This window comes from Miniopterus schreibersii, assembly GCF_964146895.1.
Source record: "Miniopterus schreibersii genome assembly, chromosome: 1".
Lineage (NCBI taxonomy): Eukaryota > Metazoa > Chordata > Mammalia > Chiroptera > Miniopteridae > Miniopterus > Miniopterus schreibersii.
This window is the reverse complement of record NC_138101.1, coordinates 195,481,014-195,502,540: the sequence shown is the minus strand read 5'-3', so window position 1 is coordinate 195,502,540 and position 21,527 is coordinate 195,481,014. Positions and strand designations below refer to the sequence as shown.

Here is a 21,527-nt window from a genome sequence, read left to right as displayed (position 1 = left end):
AACAGTCCCAGATATCCCTTGGCGGGGGTGGGGGTGGGGGTGAGGGTGGGATGGGGGCAGCGATCTGGCCAAAATGTGGTAATGTTGACGCTGAGAAACCCCGTCTCATGTCAGGGTTTGATTTGCACTGAGTGACTCTTAGTGGCAAATACAGAGGTGCAGCGATGACCCATGAGCTTGGCCTGGCAGTTCATGCCAGGTGTGACTGACACCCACTGGTTTGCCTCGTAATGGAAACCACCCACCTGGAGGGGCACCATGGGCTTCAGTGTAAGAGCTCATTCTGAGGGTGCTCCCAGTGTGTCAGCTACATGGCTGGAGCTGGAGCTTCTGTAGGCACCTCCCTGTCTCCCCCTCTCTCTTTCTCCCCCTCTGTCTCTATCTCCTCTGTCTCTCTTTCTCTGTTCCTCTGTCTCTATCTCACTCTCTGTATCTCTCTGCCTATCTTTGTCTCCCTGCCTCGGTCTCTCTCTCTACCTCTCTCCCCCCTTCTCTCTGCCTGTCTCTTTCTTACTCTGTCTCCCCCCCTCCTCTCTGTCTCTCCTCCCTCGTCTCAGTCTCTGTCTGACCCGGGATCACTGTTCACATAGCTCTTGGCCAGCGAACAGGAACATCTGCCGCCCCAGGGAGGGACTCGCGGGTGATTTAGCAGCTGCGTGGTGACGCCCCTGGAGGAGGCTCCACTCCGGCAGGAACCGTGGGCCGGGAGCAGAGCACGTCGCTGCAGGGCTCTGGGGGAGGGGGCACTATCCAAAGCCAGGAGCTGGGTCAGCGAGAAAAAACCTGACAGATCTCTGCCCCCTGTTTAACCCCTGGGTCCCCCACTCACCAGCGCGACTGAGCGAAGCCCCAGGAACCATAAATAAGGGGCGGGCTTCAGCTGGGAGCCCGACTTTGCGGAGATGAATGTGAGACGGCGGAGCCGGCAGCGGCCGGCGGGCTCCGCGGCCCCGAGGCCTGTGTTGTGTGACTCGCTGTCTGGTTTGTGTTACAGCTCCACGAATACAAATCCTCCTCCCACCGCATCTTTCGGTTGAACAACATAGCGAAAGCACTTAAGTTTTTGGAAGATAGCAACGTAAGTATTTGAAACACATCTGGTTCACACAGGCCTTTGAGGACGGCACTTGACGTTTAGTGCCGGTCACGGGAGACGCGTGGAAAGGGACCCCGCTAAAATGGCCAGTTAGACTCAGTTTAAATTGAATGGAACTCGGCCAGCGTGCCCGTGGGCGATACAGGCCCTGACCCCCAGCCCACCCTCCATCTCCATCAGGACAAAAGCCAGGAGCCGGGTTAGAGAGCAAAAACCTGACAAATCTGTCCCCTGACACCTGGTCACGGGAAGGGAGGGACAACTGACTGGGTCTCGTCTCTTCAGGACTCAGTTGACTCTTTTCTTTGTTCCTTTGACAAGAGTGCAGCGAGCATGTCCGAGTACAAAGCTCTTAGAGCTCAGAATATGGGAGAAGCACAGGGGGAAAGGTAAACCTAAGTGAGCCAAGGAAACTTACAAAATTCTCCCCTCTGATAGAACTTTCTAGACTTTAATTTGCCTTTTCTGTGTTTTGAACTCTGCCTTATGTCCCCTAGAGGGATGACATTTACCCAGTCAATCTGGGTAAAACACTGCAGCTTGCCCGACAGTAAAACTTGGTTGTAAAGTGCGATTCGCTTGGAGTTCTTGGTGGTCAGCAATAGGAGCCCAGATTGGCTAACTTAAGCAGAAGAGGGGTTTGTTGAAAGGAGGCTGAGTAGTACACAGAGTGACTTAAAAGCTGGGGGACCAGGGATGGAACCCAGGGATGCCAGGCCCACTGCAGAGCTCCCGACGCCCCAATCCAAGGACCTTGTGGGCATAGCCACCCCTGCGCTCAGAGGACATCACAGCCCCTGGAATGAACTCAGTGTCCATTCACATTCAAAGGCCTGGGCTGCCGAGCCTCGATCCCTGCCCGCATCCCAGCTTCCGAGGCAGGCGAGGAAAGGGAGTGTGGCCGCTGTGGCTTCCGGTCCCGGGAAAGGATGCAGAGCCTCAGCCTCAGCTTCTGTGTCTGTAAAAGAGAGGGCGTGGGAAGACAGCCTCGCGCAGAGTGCCGCTGAGGCTTGGATGTGCAGCTGAGGCTCTTACTACTTCACCTGCTCCTGGAGGGAGCACCAGGCGTGTCTTCTGAGCAGTGTCTACACCTGAATTCCAGAGGGCCTCGTTTTTGTGATAACGGGTGGGCGGGTGTTTCAGGAAGGGCTGGCCCGTGCCCAGGTGTCACACACTGAAAGCCTGGCCTGCTCTTATCCCTCCTTAAATGTTTCCCAAACCGTCTGCAGTAGCTGCCTATGGTACAATAGAACATTCGAGCTCCCCTCTCCCTTTATTTTTTATTTAAAATTCTGGAAATGTTCCAAGAGTGGATGTTTTTCGTCAGTTTTGTGCCCCATTTTCCAGGCAGGTAAGGCAGGTGAGTGACCCTGGGATGGTGGAATGGTGAGCACAGGTGAGTGAGACAGGAGACAGACATTTCAGATGCAGTCTCTGTCCCACTCCCAGGATCCACAGACCACTCACCGGCCCTCACTGGCCTCTCCGTGTCCTACTGTCCCAGCTCCAGGGAGGGACGGGCCACTGTGGAGCCAAAGAAGTGCCCAGACCTGGGTGATCAATGCCAAGCAGGTGCTGGGAGGGGCAGTGGGCAGGTTCGTTTGCTCCAGAATTCAGATGCTGTTAGATGCGGCTGTGCAGTGTCCTTCCCTCTCTCCTTCACAACTGTGCGTCACAGAGCATAGCACTGACTCTGTTGTCAGAGACTAGCTGCCCCACGGGACCAACTCTGTGACTGCCAACCTCTGAGCCTCAGCTTTCTCAGCTACGAAATGGGTATATCATGAGCATGGAATGAATTAACCCCTGAAAACCACTCAGCAGGAAGTCGGGCTCCACATGATGACCACTTTTGCTGCCTCGTGCTCTATGCAGCAGCCAGAGGGGGAGAAGGTATATTCCCATAAGCCACTTGATCCCTTTGTTGTCAAAGTGCCAAAAATAGCTGAGCTATGGGGGAAAGGAGTAGGAGGACTTTGTCCCTGAAGCTTCTGCCTGACGTCTGGCTGTTCCATGGTCTGTTCACGACGGAGGACCCAGCAGTGGCTGGGCACCCATGATATTTGGGACTATCCACTCCTTGGGCCTTGGACTAGCTGCAGTCACCACCCTCCCTCGCTGGGTGCTCCAGCCTCGCCTCTCCTGGGATGGCGCGCCATCCTGCTCACCGAATCCCTGCGACACAGCCCTGTCATCTCACTTTGGCACCTTCCCACGAACCTCAGCTCAGAGGCCGCGCTGGGCTTCCTCCAGGAGGGATCATCAACTTGACCCACTGCTCCAGTTCCCTGGACTGGGATGAGTTCAGTAAGCCATGGAAACGGAGGGGGCCCTCCCAGCAGAGGGTCGGGAGACCGGCAGGCCACGTTTCACAGGTGATTTCATCACGTGGGGCGTGTGGCCGTGACAGATGTGGGTGGAGTATGGACCTGAATTTGATGGGCCGTGTTTTTCACGGTATCGACAGCTCCCTTCCTGGATCCAGCCTGCCGGTGATGAGCTCACGTCATCTGAATCCCATTCTTGGCATCAGCCTGCTAACGCCCTCAGCCAGGGAACTATGGAGTTACCCTCTCCCCAGGTTAGGAAAGCCCAGGCCCTGCTGATCGGTGTTGTCAGAAAACTGTGACAGCTGATAGGATCAGAGACCCTTGTCAAACACTTTTAAAAGCCCTTAGGGGAGGGGAGAATGGAATATTCATCTGAGGCCCCCTGTTTTCTTCCCCAAGTCTCCCTGCCGAATTTTGCCCGGTGGATTTGAAAGTTTGCCTTGACTTTCTTTCCCCCTGCTTTCCCCTGAAGAATGGATTTTACACTTAATAAGGGTTGTAAAGAATAAAGAAGAGAATGTGACAGAGGCAGTGGTGGCCTGCAAAGTCTTACGTATTACTCTGTGATCTGCGGACTCAGGTTTTGTTTGCAGAATAAAAGGACTTAGGGCAGGGGTCCTCACTCCCCCGAGTGGGCAGTGGCATCACCTGGAGGGCTGGTTGAAGTGCACGTTGGAGTCCCCCTCTCAGAGCCGCTGGTTCAGTAGGTCTGGGCAGACTTTGCATTTCTAAGGGGTTCCCAGGGACCACACTTTGAGAACCATTGCCTTTTGGATTTGCTGAGAGCATTATCCTGTGGTCAGAACCTAGTTAAATAAGTAGAAAATGTCCTAAGGGTTCCTCAAATAGACACATTTTAACCAGTCCATAGGATATTTTGTAATGATGCAGAAACTGGATGCCAGCCTTATTCAAGATGCTGCATCTCATTAGCAATAGATAACCGTCATTCCCGTTGTGGTCCATGATTGCCAAAGTCAGTGCTCTGTGTTTGTCCGGAGATGCCCAGACTGCAGGTTTGGGGGTGGTGGTGTAGCACGCGGACGGACCTAGTGGGCACTTTACCATCTGTCCTTGGAAAAGATGACTGAGACCTTATTAGTGTCCCACCCCGGGCAAGTCACATTTGACCTCTCTGGCATTTCCTCACCTAAAATACAGGGATAATAGAAGTACCTACATGGTGGGGTTGTTGTGATGGTGAAATCAGTACTTGGTCAGGAGCTTAGAATACTGTCTGCGCATGGTAAGTTCTATGTATGTGACTATTAAACACACATATGCACACTTTTGCATTCTGGGGTCCCTGAGAGGTGGCCTTGGGTAACACTGGGCAGCACAGGTGAGAAAGAGAAACAGGTCCATGAGGGCATCAGAAAATAACCTGTTTTCAGTGTATATGGCCACCCTGTTAAGCTCATAAATTGCTTCTTGTAGGTAAAACTGGTTAGCATCGACGCTGCAGAAATAGCAGACGGCAACCCCTCTTTGGTTCTTGGGCTGATATGGAACATAATTCTCTTCTTCCAGGTAAAATCATTTCCTTCCCTTAACACACAGTAATGATCTTGCATCTGCTTAGGGCCACCAGAACAGAGTGGGGCCAGATCAAGGTGACAGTGAGATTCAGTTTCCGAGAGATTTTGACTCTCCTGTTTCCTGAACAAGAACCAGAGGACTCCGGTTGCTAGAGATTTGAGTCACTGTGATTTTAAAAGTGATGGGAGCTCTGTTCTCCAGAAGAGCCTATCCATCCTCTTGGAAACTGAAGAATTAAAATTTACTTGGAAAAATTATTTTAAAGTGTCACAGAACTTGGGAAATACTTCCAAAAATTGAACTTGGTAGAGTTACTTTCCTAAAATGACTGCTGTTCATCAGAGATGATTAAAGAGCTTGTCCAAAAGATAGCTCTAGGAAGGAGCATGTGTGACAGGTGAGAACTTCTTTTTCCATCCTTAGCAACATCAGCCTCTCTTTGGAAATAGGTTTTACAGAGAAGGAGCAGGAGCCATGGCTGGGGTATGAAGGTGGTATTTAAAATCGTGCTCAGGTTCTTTGAGTAGAAGGGGGTAACCTGCTGTTTCATCTTCTCAAACCCCCCTCTTTTGAAATAGAACATCATGGCTCATTATTTAATTGCCCTCCCAAGAGTAAAAATTATCTGCATAGAGGTGATTTGCTGGGATTTTTGGCTCAATGCTTATGTTTCAGGGAGGGACGAAGACAAACAAAGTTTGGAGACAATAGATCTAGTTCTAGGTGAGCCTTGAACTTTAAAAACCAAAGCTCTCTCTCTGAGCCTGTTTCCACATCTGGGAAAAGGGGGCCATGGTCATAATGTATGATGAGCTGCTGTGTGGGAAACCCCATGGTCAACTGGAGTGTTATAGTCGGGCTTCGGTAACCGGTGGTCATTATGAGACTCCCTGATAGATGCTGGAAACATCCTGAAAATGTGTAGAAAGTCCAGGCCTAAGTCTACCCCAGATCTTCCTTCAATGATTTAGTAAATGCCTATTGAGTTTCTGCTATGTGCCAGGCTCTGGACATGGAAAGTCCTGCAGTCATGACTCTGGGATCGCAGATAGGTCAGTCCTCTCTTACAGAGCTCTGTGATGCAGGCCATGATCAAGGTATGAGCAGTGTTGTAAGAGCTCTGAGCAGAGGCAGTTACCTCTGGGGAGGAGGAGAGTGAGGAAAATTGCCTACAGGAGGTGACATCAGAGCTGGGTTTTGAAGGGTGAGTAGGAGTGTGCTAGACCAGTGCTTCTCAGGCTTGACTGTACACACAATTCGCCTGGGGGTGGTGTTGAAATGCAGATTCTGATTCTGTGGGTCTGGGGCAGGGCTTGGGCTTCTGCACTTCTCACAAGTGCCCATGATAAGAGCCGTATTTTGAGTGGTCAGGAATTCAGTGATGCAGAAAAGTGACATCCAGGCAGCAGGACCAGGATGAGCACAGGCAGTGGGACTTGGAACAACATGATGCATTCTGGGAGTGATAGGCCATGAGAGGAGGGGGCAGGTGGAGTCAGGTCAGGAAGACCCTGTGTGCGGAGTCTGGCCAGAGCTAGAGAGACTCGGGGAGAGATGACCTTCCCCGTAATGTGTCACTGCATGCACTACAAGCCACATGAAACGGTCAGGCTGTCATGGGTCTGGCCCTGTCCCCTGACACACGACCATCGGGAAGGGGTTTCACCCTGTCTGCATGAGCTGGTCCCTCCGGTCAGGGTCCAGGTGTTCCATTTGGTCAGACCAGGGTTTGCCCTGGGTCTGCCTGTGGGTCTGAAATGGACTTTTTCCTTCCAGATCAAGGAGCTCACCGGCAACCTCAGCAGAAACTCTCCACCTTCCAGCCTGTCACCCGGCTCAGGGGGCACAGACTCAGACTCTTCCTTCCCACCCACGCCCACCGCAGAGAGGAGCGCGGCACTGTCCGTGAAAGACCAGAGGAAGGCCATCAGGACCCTGCTGGCGTGGGTGCAGAGGAAAACGAGGAAGTGAGCCTGGCACCCTGTCCCCCCAGGCTGCTGCTGGGCAGGGGAGGAGGGCCCTCCCTGGGTGGGCAAAGGAGAGGGGCATCGACACCTCCTAAGTTATGTGCCACTTACGTGCCTGCCTCTTCATGTAGACTGTCAGAGCAGGGAACGGTGTATGTTTTTCACATTTTGTGCACAGAAAGCTGTATTCACAGAATCTTTGGTTCGCGGAAAGCTCATGAGAGGATCTGAATCAAATCAAAGGGCTTCCACCGTGCTCAGCCCCTCAGCGGGGCTGTCTCTTGGATCCTGATGAGTAAACATCGTTCTCCCAGGGTATCTTTCAACCTACTTAATAGCGATAAAGGCTGTAGCGTGTCTGAGTTAGGTTTGGCCTTTCCCAAACTTAGACCATGAGCTGGAGCAAAGTTCCTGGCCTCCCGTTTGACCCTGTGCAGTAGGCAAGGCCTTTTAGCAGTTTGGTATCAGACCTTTTATTTACTGGCAGTGGCCGACAGCCCCTGGGCCTCTGGGCTGCGGGCAAGAATGGGTAGAAAGCCAGGCCACACCAACTCAGGGCCACCTCAGCTCTGCCACGTTCATGCTGGGTGAGATCCTGGTGAGTCACTTCCCACTGGCCATATCTGCAAGGTGGTGACTTACTGTTCACTGCCTTGCAGGATAGTTAGGGTGAGATGAGATAGACCCCACGAAAGCGCCTGGCTCCATACCTGCAGGTTAAAAGCACTTCACAGATATCGGATGTAGAAATAAAAGATGAAAGGAGAAAAAAGGTGGGAGAGAGACTGGATCTTTGGAGTTTTGATTTTGGGGCAGAGTGTGGTGGAGTTGATTAATGCGAACAGTCATTACATGTTGTTTAAAAAAAAATCAACCAAAAGAGAGCCAGGTGACTAAGAAAGGGGAGGTGTCTTTGGGGTGATGACAGTTCTGTTTCTCCATTGTGGCCGTGGCTCCAGGACTCTGTACTTGTGATAAAATGCCGTGGTACATATACCATCACTGAAAAGGAGACTGTGAGACCGGGTGAGGTCTGGGGCTTAATTAATAGTCTGTCCCAGTGTCAGTGTCCTGGCTTAGGTAACACATTCTGGGACGTATGACGCGCTCTGCTTTTACAACTTCTTATGAATCTTAAATAATTTCTAAATTTAAAAACGTTGAGTTTTTTTGTTGTTGTTTTTTAAGAGAACTCAGTGATCACCGTGGAGACACTGGCAGGTCTCAGAATGGTTTCTAAAGGAAACTGGTGCCTGGCAGGATCAGATCTTCATCCCTCATCTATGACATTAGCTGCCACTTAGTGAGTGGCTTCTGTGTGCTGCCTGCGTGGCACATTTGGTTGTCCACCTGCTGTGGCCATTCTTGTGGGTTCAAGCTAATACTTCATGACAGCCAGGAGGGCACAGCCTGGAGATCCCTGTTTTATCGTTGAGGCGCCTGAGGCCTAGAGGGGCACGGGGCTTGCCCGAGGCCACAGCACAGGAAGAATAGAGGGGGCAGCCAGGTGTGCACAGGGACTTTCTGGCTCCACTTTATTGCACAGCACATCCTGTTTGCTGTTTTGAATATCACTGATAAGATGATCAGTGTATAAAGTTGCTCCTTTATCTGTCTGGAAATCAGGAAACACAAGGTCCTGTTTGGCCTCCTTGTAGGACGCATACCTTCCTCTCCCATTCACCCAGAAAGGGAAATGCGATGGGTCTGTGCAGCTCTCTGGGGCCCGGGGCGCCCTAGCCTTGTGGGGTCAGCAGCTCCCGGCCCCCCTTGGAGGCCCACGAGGCTGCTGGGGGCTGACCCCTTATCATTGATTCTCTTTGCTAAGAGGCATGTGGCCGCCCCGCTGCTTTTCCTCAGGTATGGCGTGGCCGTGCAGGACTTTGCAGGCAGCTGGAGGAGTGGGCTGGCCTTCTTGGCTGTGATCAAGGCCATTGACCCCAGCCTGGTGGACATGAAGCAAGCCCTGGAGGACTCCATGCGGGAAAACCTAGAGAAGGCTTTCAGCATCGCGCACGACGCCCTTCACATCCCCAGGCTCCTGGAGCCCGAAGGTAGCAGCAGTTCCCTCTCTCTCCCCTCTTAATGCTTTTTATTACCTGTGTCACCAGTGTTGTCCAGGTAGAAAATTTAGAAAATACAGAAAAATCCAATGAAGATATTTATATATCTTCTATATTCCTAACACTGAGATAATTTTCCCAGTATTTTTCTATGCATTTAATTACATTTTTAAACATAATTTAGAGCATTCAGTGTATGAATAGTTTTGTCTCTTCTTTTTTTACTTAATGTTTTAATTTTGACATAAATATTTTGCATGTAGCTATAATGCTTTCATTATATATTTTTATTGGCTGCGTGAATAGCATGCCGACATTTACTAGGCTCTGCCACCACTGGCGGCCACTGAGGGTGTCTCAGAAACATGTTTATATGCAGCGCTGCAGGGAACGTCACACTGAATGCAGCCCAGGGCGCTCCTCAGATGATTTCCTTCAGGACCAGGCCCCATCAGGGTAACGACAGAGTTGGAAAGGACACGCCTTTTCGGGGCACTTGGCTGTCTCTGTCCGATTGGTTTCCCCATGGGTCAGGCTCGTTGGGGACCCCCTCCAGCAGCGAGTAAGGGCCCTGGGTCACCAGGCTCACTGACGAAGCCAGCCATGAGCCAGCCGCTCGCAGTGGGGGGACTGAGATGGAATAACGGGCGATCTTGGGGATCAGGAGTGCTGGACTCTACATCCCAGCCCCTCTGTTCATCAGCCTGCAGTCAGGTGATTCACCCTCTCTGGGCCTGACTTTGCTCAGATGGAAGAAGGAGAAAAAGCCTCAGGGGCCTGTGGGGTCGTCTGCCAAGACCCCGTTTTCGTGTGTCCTCCTAATGCCTGTGTCTCTCTTCACAGACATCATGGTGGACACGCCGGACGAGCAGTCTATCGTGACTTACGTGGCGCAGTTTCTGGAACATTTCCCGGAGCTGGAAGCAGTATGTTGGTTTTCCTTTCCTTTCCTTCTGAAAGTGTTCGTTTCCGGCAGCTGGCCATCAGGCGACGCTGGGGCGGGGCTGTGCTGTTCGAGGAGCAGTGACTGAAACACTGATCCCAGGCCCCTGTGCGTTGCCTTGACACGTGCTAATTTCCCATCATAGATAATGGGCATTATGTTTAAAAGCAGGTCGGGAAGTGAGGCAGCCGCACCCCTCGTAAACCTTTTCCCAGACCAAACTTTATTAAAGTTATAAAAGATGCTCGCGTGTAATGTGGGGCACTTACTCGATTTTTTAGATGTCAGATGGAACATTTTAGCTGCCTACCAGATTCTGTCAGAGTGTGAAAAATGATAAAAGGCAATGTTCAAAACACACCTTTTTATTTTCAGAATCTCAGACTGTACTTGCTGACAGATTTTTTTTTTTTACCAAAATGAGACCTTTAAGGGGTTGTCATGGCTCCATGAACCCTCCCCCCAACCCGCGCATAACCCAGAGATGGTGATGATGATAATGGGGATTATAACAATAGCGATAGCCCTTTCTTGAATGCGTTGCTAATTTACTGAGCACCTCGTGCTGGCTCGGGGGTCTCGCCAGTAAACTAGGTGGGTGAGGCCCCTGACCTTGTGTAGCTTTGTTCTAATAGAGAACACAGTTAACAAGTTAACAAACACATTATTATTTCAAGTAGGTATAAGTAATAGAAAAAATAAGCGTAAAGAGCTAATGTTAGCAAGGGAACAGGGCTGCTCTACTAGCTGGAGGCCGGTCAGGTGACTCGCTGCCATTCCTGTGGCTCAGCATCATTGTCCTCAGCTTATAGATGAGAAGCCTGGAGGCTTCAAGCCCTCTCCAGGGTCACACGGCCACCAGCTACGGAGCTCTGTGACCGCAAGTCTCTGTGGTTCCAAAGTTCAGGCTTTTCGATCCCTCCCAGCATAAGGCTGAAACTGGGCCCCATTTGGTACAGCTCAGAAGAGCCAGATGGGGTCCTCCCTGCTGTGGCTTTCATCCCAGTCCCATACCAGCTTTCTCACGCTGTCTGCAGGATTAGCTTTCTCCTTGCAGACTGTGTGCTGATTTTTAAACACGTCTTTTATAAACGGTATATAGTCAGGTCTCGTTTTTTATCCATTCTGACAAGAAACAGCGTGTCGTTTAATTAGTGTGGTTTTTGTCCGTTTACAGAGATTTACTCTGCCATCTTGACTATTGATTTCCATTGGTCCTATTTGTGCTGTGCTCCTTTGTCCTTCCTGCCTAACTTTTTTCGGATTCAGTTATTTTTTGGTTTCCATTTTGGCTCTGCTATGGGCTTTTTGGGCACATCTCTTTGTTGTATCTTTTTAGTAGTTGTTCTAGGGATTATAATATTCATCTTGAACATACCTCAATCTACCTTGAATTCAAGTAAAATGCATATCTTATTTATTTTTATATATGCAAAATTTTAATTCCACCCACTTTCTCTCTATTCCTCTGTGCTATTTACTGTCATTTACTTCACTTCTCATATGTTTTAATCCCAGTACTTTGTTCTAGTTTGGCTTTAAACAGTCAGGAGGCTTTTTAGTCTTTTATGTTGACCTATTTCAGGTACTTTTCATTCCCTCCTTCATATCCTGGCTTCCATCTATGATCATTTCTCATCAGCCCAAAGAACTATCTTGTAGCACAGGTTAAATAGTTATTTTAAAGTCTTTATTAGCTAGTTCTAAACCCTGGGTCATATATGGGTCTATTTCTAATGACTGTTGTTTCTCTTCATTATGGGTCTCATTCCCCTTCTTCTTGGTATCTTGAAATTTTTTATTTTATGCCAGACCTGGTGTATAAATGAACATTGCCCCCCCCCCCCCCGAGAATACACCTCTTTCCCAAACAAGGATTTACAATGAGGAACTAATCATGTTGGCCTTCTCAGGAGTCAGTAAAGGATATGTTGCAGTTTTATTGAATTTCAGCTTTCTGGTTTCACATAATTTTAGGATGAGGTCACCACACTGATTCCACCAAGTGCATTGGGAGCCAACCACTACGATACTCCAAGATCGCTCTTGGCTTTGCAGCCCTGCCCACAGCTGTTTCTTCCTTAGCAAACATCCCTGTCACTGTGTGTGTGTGGGGGGGATTAGCATTCGATAAGGAGATTTGGTCTTGCATTTGGCACCCTTTTAGATCCAATCTCTCATACCCACCCACACAATCAATGAAGAGTTGATCTTTCCCTATGTCAGGTGGGTCAGCTCTCCTACTGTGTCCCTGACAAGGCAGTGGCCCACAGGGATGAAGCTGCTGACAGTCTCCACTCACTTAGAAGGGCTCACCTTCTCTACCGTTTAGTTCATTGAGGTTTCTTTGTATCCATACCTTGCAAAGAATAGTAATTTTTAACTACTTTGGCAGGAACAGCAGTCTTTTGCAACAATCTCCAAGTTAATTAGGATGCTTAGTGTTAGTTTGGAGGTGGCTCTCTCGGCTTCGGGTTTTGTCCTTTGAGAAAAGGGCATACCTTGTCCTTCAACACGCTTCTGATTTTGTGTCGCCCTGTGTTTCTTTGCAGGAGGATTTTATGGATTCAGACAAAGAAGCCCCTATTGAATCCACCTTTGTCCGCATTAAAGAAACGCCTTCTGAGCAGGAGAGCACAGTCTTCTTTCTGGCTGAAAACGGGGAGCGTGCCTACACCGTGAACCATGAGACCAGCCACCCGCCACCCTCCAAAGTCTTTGTCTGTGACAAGCCTGAGAGCGTGAAGGAACCCTCCCTGGATGGCATTTCCAGCCGCCCGCTGTCAGTCAGCTCCACCGAGATCAGACAGCAGCTTACGGACCAGGACCTCCAGGGGGTCCCAGGTAAAACCTGCAGCTTCAGTGAGCCGTCTCCGGAATCTTCCATCTTAGCCAGAAAGGACAACCACAGGTCCAATTCTTTGTCAATCAAGAAAACGGTACACTTTGAGGCTGACACCTATAAGGATGCTTCATGCAGCAAGGACCCTTTCCACAGTCAAGACTTTAGCTTCGAAGGGAGCCTGAGAGGGACGAAGGAGTTATTGAAGCAGGATGGACACGTCTTGGAGGTCACGGAGGAAAAGCCCAAACAGGACGCCCCCAAGGTCCAAGAGTCAGCTCCCAGGAAGGCCCCGGGTGATGTTTGCTTGGCAGACAGTAAGCTCGGTCATTCGCACACTCCCCCCTGGAATGGGGCATCGGAGCGCGCGGCCAGCCAGGGGGAAGAGAACCGTCCCCTTTCGCCCCTTGGAGAGGATACTGTGATGGCCAATTCCTTGGAGATCAAGGTCAAGCTGCAGACTGTGGACGCTCTGGACGAAGAGGACGATTTTGAAGGCATTCCGCTAAAAGCCTCCAAGTTTAACAGTGACCTAGTCGATTTTGCCACAACCAGCCAGGCCTTCGGTGAGGACCCTTCTGCTCCTGAGAAGAAGCCTGCCCAGGGCGAGGGTCCCGAGGAGCACGCCGAGAAACCGGGGAAACGCAGGAGTAAGTCTGCCCACAAAAAGGAAGATTCGGACGGGCCCCCGGGGGCGCCGGAGCAAGAAGACAAAGACTACTTTTTGGCGCCGGAGGAGGAGCCGGCGGATAAAAAGCCAGAGGTGTACGAAAAGGCCAAGTGCAAGTCCCCGCGTCGCCGGCGCGGCGAGGACGAGGCGGAGGCCGAAGCGCCCGGGGAGCTGGGCGCAGACCTGCCGCCCACGCCGCCCAGCAGCCGGGTGAGCCTGGAGACGCTGGGCAGCGGCAGCCACAGCGAGGAGGGCCTGGACTTCAAGCCCTCGCCGCCCCTCTCCAAGGTCTCCGTCATCCCCCACGACCTCTTCTACTACCCACACTACGAGGTGCCCCTGGCCGCCGTGCTGGAGGCTTACGCCGAAGGCACGGAGGATTTTAAAAACGAAGAGATGGACTTTGAAGAGCCGGAGGACTTTCTGTACGACCTGGAGCCCAGAGACGACAACGCCGAGGAGCCCGAGGAGCCCGAGGCCTCCGAGAGCAGCGGCAGCTTCTCGGGGCTGGGCGAGGACTTCCCCTACTCGGCCATGGAGGAGCCTGCTCCGGACAGGGCTGCCCAGGGGGCCCAACCGGCCTCGGAACCCGCTCCCCCACCCGCCCGGGACCCCCAGCCAAGGGACGCCGCGGACAGTGCCCCTGCGGAGAGCCAGCAGGTACCTGATCGCCCTCCACGGGGAGGTCTGCCCTCGTGGGGCTCAGCTGCTGCTTTCAGGGAAGAGCTTCCCTCGCAGGGTCCCAGGGCTCACGGTCAAGGAGGTGCTCACTCGGGAGCCCGGCAAGGGCAGGCTGGCACTCGAGGGTGATCGCCCCTTGAATGTTGCAGCCTGGGTGCCTCCCTGTGCTCCCCCGGCCCTGGCCCTGCCCACGGGGCTGCCAAGAGGATCCAGCAAGGTCATGCTTGAGGTCCAGCATAGTGGAACCAGTAACCTTTTGAAATAGTACTCACAGCTACACTTTGAATATGTTTTTATTGATTTTAGAGAGAGAGGAAGGAAGAGGGATAGAAAGATCGATGAGAAACATAGATCGGTTGCCTCCTGCACACCCAGCCGCAACTCAGGCATGTGCCCCGACTGGGAATCGAACTGAGGACCTCTTGGTTCATGGCGTCAGTATGCAACCACTGAGCCACACCGGTGAGCCACACACAGCTACACTTTAGATGCACATAGTGAATCGTAGCCCCTGCTTCCTGCAGCAGCGTGGGAAAACCAAAGGGAGACCTCATGTGTTTGACACCAGCCTTGATTTTTTTTTAAAGGCCTTTTGCCTGTTCAGCACTGGTATTACTTGGCCCCAGTGGTTTGAAGGGGGTTGTGTCAACAGGGTAAGGAGGGGACAGGCACTTCTGAGCTTGAGCAGCTGGGCGCACACTCATCTGGCACTTGAGGTGCTCACTTCTTCTGGCCCAGCAGTTCAAGAGGGACACCGAGGAGTACGCAAGGAGAGGGTGCAGGGGCCCTGGTGTGAGGCCACAAGGGCAGGGCAGGGAGGGGCCCTCCTGCAGGCGCCCTGTTAGTAAGCGCTCCTGAGGCAATACTGGGAATGCAGGATCCAAATCCATGCTGACTGGGCCCCTGCAGGTACAGGGCAGATGGAGCACCCAGGGTGAGATGGCCTGGGAGGAGAAGGGCCCCAGGTGAGCCCACCTGCCCACTGCGTCCAGCCTGTGCCAGGTAGTATGCAGGGAGAACCAGGCGAAAGGAGATCCTGCCTTCGGTGTTTGATGCTGGGAGACCAAGTCCCTAATAACTGTGCTAGGAGTGAATTTGGCATTAGACCTAAGAGGTGGGGCCCAGCCAAGGGATTCAGGAGTTCACCAGGGGTAGACACCCCCCCCCCCCCCCCCAGATCCAGAAAGGCTGCATGTGTGGAGGCCTGTAGAGCTGCAGAGGGAGTTCTGGGTGGGGGTTGCACAGCCTGAGCATAGGAAGCAAGGTGGGCAAGTGGGGGCCCTGGTGAGGACATCCATCAGCTCTTCCAGATCGCCTTGACCACCTCTGCAATGGCTCCTCACACCACCCCATTGGCTCTTCCCAGTCTTCCCGGTCTCCCCTCCCCAGTTCAGCCTGCCCCCATCTGGCAATGAATCCTAAATCACAAATCTCATCCCTCCCCTACTCCTATCTCCAGAATAAAGTCCACATTCCTTAGCATGATCTTTGAGACTCTTTCCTCTCCCATCTAGCCCCCACCCCTCGTGGCCCCCTTCTCTCCCTCCCCTCCAGCCACATGAGCTTCCTCCCTGGCTCCCAGTTACCCCATCTCTCCTCTGCCTCCAGGCTTTGCTTGATCTGATCCCAACGCCCTTTCCACCCTCCACTTGGCAAGCACTTATCCACCTCAAAGCCTCACGCACATGGCACCTCCTCTCAGGAGCCTTCCAGGCCGCTCCACAGGCAGAGCAGCTGCTCTCGCATCTCAAGCCAGTGACAGTCTCAACCTTCCCGACTCCAGGGCTCGGTCCAGCTTGGTGGGTTGTGATTTTGTCTCCCAGGAGAGGGTGAGCATTTGTCTGTTAAGGTTTGGACTCTAGAGACCAGCCTGACAGGGCCTGCGATGCAGGAAACAAAGGCAAATTGCATAATTTGGGGGCATATGGTGAAGGTAGGGTTCGTCAGACACCAAGATAGATGAGATGCTCTGGCCCACAGCAGTGGAGAGCTGGGGCTGAGGGACAGGCCCAGAGGACTGAGAAGGCCTGCAGCTTGGGAGGCCCACAGGAGAAAGGGGAATCTGAGTAACCTTGTAAGACATTTAGGGTTTAGACAGGCCAGCCATGGTAGCTTGCTTTTATCGGTTTGCCAACTCTGGACAAAGTGGTACATAGCTTCCAAGAGTGCTGTGGGGAGCAGAAGTCTGACGTGATAACAGCCTAGGAGGCAAGTGTGGCAGGACCAGTTGGCCCTTTGGGGCGGGGGTCACTCACTCTGTATCCGTCTTTGGATGGAGAAAAGAGCTGATGGTTCTTCAGGGGCCCACCTGCCATCTTCCCCGTTTGCCCCCACGTAGAGGAACCTGATCCCAGTCCTCCACCCCATCCCACCTGCTGTCTGCTGGCTAGTCGGAAGCCAGCCCTGCCCGAGAAGGCTCTTCCTGCCAGAGACCCCAAGATCCAGGGGTTAGAAATGTCCCTCGGTGAGATCAGGTCTTGGGGTCCTCAGGTTGGGGACCATGACAGCCACTGGGGCGATTCTCTGGATTGTTATGGCCAAAAAACTCGTTTAAGACAAAAGAAAGGGGACCAAGTGGGTGGTGGGAAGAAAGCCTCAGTTGCATCTCTGTTCCTCGGTGTTAATTGAAATGGTTAATTAGGGGCGTGGTCCCTTTCCCCGGCTGGCCAAATGTGGCCCCTGGAACCGCAGATGTGGGGGTTGGATGGCTTCTGCTTTCCTTGTAATCACTTCCAAAAGTGGGCTGCACTCCTGTCGTGTGCCCAGCATGTGGACAGGTGATTTGGGGCAGGGCTGAAAAGCCCTGGGCTGGGCATGGAAGCAGGAGGCCGAGATCTGAGTCCCCTCACACCGAGCTGGGGTGGAAGCTTGCGCCCGGGACAGTGTGGAAGCGGTGCTGTGCCGTCTGCCTCTCGGCTCTGATCGGCTTCCCCAGGCCTCGCCCGTCCGCCGAGCAGCCGCCCCCGCTCTCAGGCCCACGTTGCAACCGGCTCCCGAGTGTAGCCCTGGCCTCGATCCCTGTGGGTGCAGCTCAGGATGATAGGCGAGGTCTGTGAGTCTTGCCTCGTGGCAGACAGGAGAACACAGGGTGGGGCTTTTCTCTGATACCTGGCCCTCCTTGAAAAGAGAAAAAAATATGTCTTCGAAAGAGACTGAAAAATGGCAGGTTCTTCTAGTCTTTAAAAAAAAAAAGAAGTCATCGCATTTCCCCTCTCAGAAAAGATACCGTTGATGATGGGGGAGGGACTGGAGTGTCAAATTGCCGAGAGCGTTTTTAATTTCTGCACAGAGCTTTGTTCCGTGGCTCAAGGGCCTGGCCATTGTAATCCTCTTGTCCGGCTCCCGCTGAGCAGGTTCTTCTAGCCCCTGAAGGAATTCCTGAGAGGCGGCTCCGACGATTCCCACGCTTCTTGGTTTCACTCGGGAGCACAGCTGATGCGGTTCAGAGTGTCTGGCGTGGACAGTGGTCAAAGGATGTTCCTTATCAGATAAATGCTGGAGATGCCCTGTGATCCACCTCCAGCCAGAGACACAGTGAAATGTCATCCCACCAGTTATATGTTTGCCTGTGTGTGTCCCTGTTGTTTGCCTGTGTGTATACCTCTCCAAACTCGGGCCACCTTTGCACCCTTTGGCCCACCTGGCTTCCAGGATTCATTTCTCTGTTTAAGTGGATGATGGTTGTCCGAAGGGCCCGACGGTCGCCCACTGTGAGGGACATCCTGTACAGGAAACACTAGTACTGTGGGAAGAGGTTGGTAATTACTATACCCATTTGACAGACAAGGAAACTGAGGGTCAGAGAGAGAAAGTTACTTGCTCAAGGTCAGATAGCTGACTCAGCCAGGGTTTTAAACTAGATGCTATGGACTCTAGACCTTGTGCCCTTTTCACTCCACCCGTCTAGAGCACTTGAACTCTGCATAGGGGCAGGAGTTGGGTTGGGGTGGGCTTCGCTCCCACGGCAGGCTGTGCTGGGCGGGACTCCCAGGGGATGCAGAGTTGAGAGGGATGCCCTCGCTGGGTCTTGGAGTCAAAGTGCTGGGCAGTGTCACTCACTCGATGTCTTCAGCGTGAAATGCTCACTTGTATTTGGTTGTCCTGTCCTTAAATCCCAGGAACCCCCAAACTCAGAAAACTTAGCGAAACCTCTGGAAGAAAAGGGGGTAGAAGAATCGGTCAGCAGTAAGAAGAAGGAGAAGAAAAAACACGTGGACCACGTGGAAAGCTCAGTATTTACAGCTGTTCGATCCTCAGATGACCTAGAAGACGAGCCTGGTGCCCACAGGGTCCTCTCCAGGTATTTTATTACCCTCTTCTCACCCTAGAGACCCAGCTAGAGAGAGGGACTCTCCGAACCTGTTGTATTGTAAGTTTCTGATGTACTGGGGTTCAGGGGCGGGGCTGACAGCAAAGGAAACTGTAAGAACATTCATACGGGTTCATACAGGTCACCTGGCAAGGTGGCCATGGGCCAGAGTCAGAAACACAGATGCCTCCTCAGCTCTCCACCTGGGTCCCCGACCCGACCTCGCCTTGCCCAGACCTGCTGATAAGGCGTCACGCTCGCCTTGTCTCCTCCCTCCAGGTGCCCTTGGGTGGGAACTAGCAGTGAGCAGAGAAATGGCTGGACCGTAGGTAGGTGTGGGCGCGAAAAGCAATAGACTTGGAGACTCTGCTGGCCACGCCGGCCCCTGGAAAATCAGTTAGAGAGCAAACTTAGCTGATTATTAGCGTCTTCCAGACCTGGAAGGGACCTGCTGCATGTGTGCGGAGGGGAGATTTCATCGCTGTCACATGGAATTTGGACTTTCATATTATGGCTTCGCCCATGAGTTTGGTTCTAAAGAACTACGAATGGTTCCTTTAGCTCAGGGAGGATAGTGAACTTGAACTGATCAATAGGAGGCTTGTTGCAGACATCTGCTCTGTCACTCCAAGGTCACTGGATGGGCCGGATTTGTCCCAGGGAAAATATTTAACGGCTGACTTTCAGAAGTCTCTGGTTTCTCCCCATTGTCACTCTTCGTCACAGTAGTCACTGTGTACGAGCCCTGTGTGTTCAGGCATCTCCCATGCATGTCCTCATCAACTCTCACGGGCACCTCCATCGGCGGGGAGGTGGGATCGCGCATCATTATGGTGGACGAGGAGACTTGGGGCACCTCTCAGCTTAGGAGGTGGCAGAGCTGGGGTCCTGGACTCAGACCTGTCGGACTCCACCACCCGCTTTCTTTTCCTGACCCCTCATTGCCTGCGGTGGGTGAGCCAGAATGGCTGCAAAGGGAAGTTGTTGAGATTTGCATTTGGGGAGTGAGTGAGGAGAAGCCCAGACAGGGAGAGCCGGGCAGGAGCTGGCGGGTGCCCAGCTTGCCATCTTCCCTCTGCCTTGCCTCCGTGCGGGGCTGTGGGGCACAGAGGAAGGGTCGTCTGGAGCTGGGCTGGGGAGAGGTAAGGCACAAAGGAAGGGTCGTCTGGAGCTGGATTGGGGAGTGGGAGACTGCTGCCAACTTTGGCCAGGACTCTCAGAGTCCCTCTCCTGCCCCTTTCGAGACTACCTGGCAGACATCTATGTCCTAGGGTGTAGCTGGACCCTGCTATAAGTGCTGGTGAACACTTATGGGCACGTGGCCCGGGGCTGTCACCTACTTTATCACAGCTTGCGGAGGGGCCATTGGTCACTTGCCAGACCACTCAGCGTCTCCCTAAGCAAGTCAGTTCTCAGTAATCTGTGCAGCCATGGTGCGATGGAGTCTGCTGAACTTGGGGACTTCCGAGGAGGTCAGCCGGGCGTGATTCAGGCACAGCTCCATCCCCCAGGTCCTCGTAGCTACAGAGAGAGAAGACGGCTCTAAGACGGCTCCGTCCAGTCTGCCGGGACTAGGACTGGAGGGGACGCCTTAGGTGTCAAGAGGCAAATGGAGATTTCACAGTTTAGAGCTCAGAGGCAGGTGGAGGGTCAGGGCTGCCTGGGGCTGACCTGTCATTTGTGGTGAGCGTTGAGGGCTAAGTGGGATTTGGATCTGGGAGAGGGAGAGAAGGGAAGGCAGTCCAAGTGAAAGAAAGAACCTGAGCAGCTGGCACGCTGCGGGCACTTGGTAAATATCTGTGGGATGTAAGGATGGGAGGAGAAACAGGGAACGTGGGGGGCAAGGGAGCCTCTGGGCTGGTGCTGCATCAGGAGGCCCCAGCAAGACCCGTCCCCGCGGAGGTGAGACACGGGGGGAGGCAGGGGAAAGTAGACCACGTTTCAGCATATGTGGGAAGAGGTCCGGCTGACCGTTCACTGCAAAGGTTTCTCTCGATCTCAGCATGGACCAGGCAGCAGTTCCCTCCCCAGGTCCCCCTCCCCGCACACCGAGGGCAGAGCTGTAATTAGAGGGAAACAGTGCGGCCCCGTGAAAGCTGCGTGCCACTCGGAGGCCGAGGGCGTAGATGCGCTCATCGGGGTGGGTGAGCCCAGGAGCCCCTCCCGTGTGCCAGGCCACGGCACCTGCTCCCTGCAGTGTGGGTGGTGCTGAGTTTAAAGTCAGTACCTGGCCCGAGGCTACTGAATGGGACTTCGCTCTGAGCATCTCTTCCTGGCTGCACCTTGACCCTGTCACCGCCTGTGGCTTCCCGTTGGTCTCGGCAGAAAGGGCCGTTGTTCCACAGTCTGCAGGACCCCTCGTGACCTGTCTCCCAGCTTCACCTCCATCCACCCTCAGTGACCCTCTCCCCGTATCCCCAGTGCCCCAGGCACCCTGGTCTTAGTTGAGGTCCCTGGATGCCCACCCCTCACCCAAGCTCTTTCACCTTTGAGGACCCTCTGTCCCCTTCCTGTCTCCTGCCTCACTCCCTTGGATTCCAGCTTCACTCTCACTTCCTCCAAGCAGCCTTCTTGGATTCCTCCAGGCTATTTTTGACCTGCCTTTATATGTTTTCATAGCCTCTGCTCTTATCAAAACAGTAGTTTCTCTAATAATTTGTGTAAGAACGTATTTACCATGCGTTCTTCACCTGGATGGTGAGCCAGTGCCCTGGAGGCAGGGAGGCCACACCAGCATTGCCCCAGCATTTAGCACAGCCCCTGGCTGTAGCTGGCATTCAGGATAAATCCTTTGGGTGAATGAATGAATGAATGAATGTGCGCTCTCAGTCTGTGACTGGCTCCTGGGAAGCTGGGTCCTTGGCACCTAGCGCAGTGCCTGGCACCAAGTAGGCTCTTGATGGTGCTGAGAGAATGAAGTTAGGACACAAACCTGAATAAGTCTCCCGTTGATTATACTCTAACACAAACACCACCTAAAATAAGCATGCTGGGAAAAGGGTCGGAGGGAAGAGCGAGAGACCCCTCCTCGTGGGGATGAGCTTTTTGCTAGAACACATCACAAACACAGGGAAAGAGTGCCCCCCC

General features: G+C 52.9%; 1 protein-coding gene across 2 annotated transcripts in view; it reads left to right on the top strand.

Annotated features, from left to right (window-relative positions):
• Positions 1-21,527, top strand: part of CLMN (calmin) — an 83,490-nt gene that overhangs the window by 57,256 nt on the left and 4,707 nt on the right. For both annotated transcript variants that reach the window (XM_081138684.1, XM_081138685.1), the window contains exons 4-10: positions 995-1,078; positions 4,864-4,956; positions 6,742-6,932; positions 8,793-8,986; positions 9,839-9,921; positions 12,491-14,110; positions 18,250-18,431. In XM_081138684.1, coding sequence (XP_080994810.1) covers positions 995-1,078; positions 4,864-4,956; positions 6,742-6,932; positions 8,793-8,986; positions 9,839-9,921; positions 12,491-14,110; positions 18,250-18,431 — 2,447 coding nt within the window. The remainder of the gene's footprint in view (positions 1-994; positions 1,079-4,863; positions 4,957-6,741; positions 6,933-8,792; positions 8,987-9,838; positions 9,922-12,490; positions 14,111-18,249; positions 18,432-21,527) is intronic.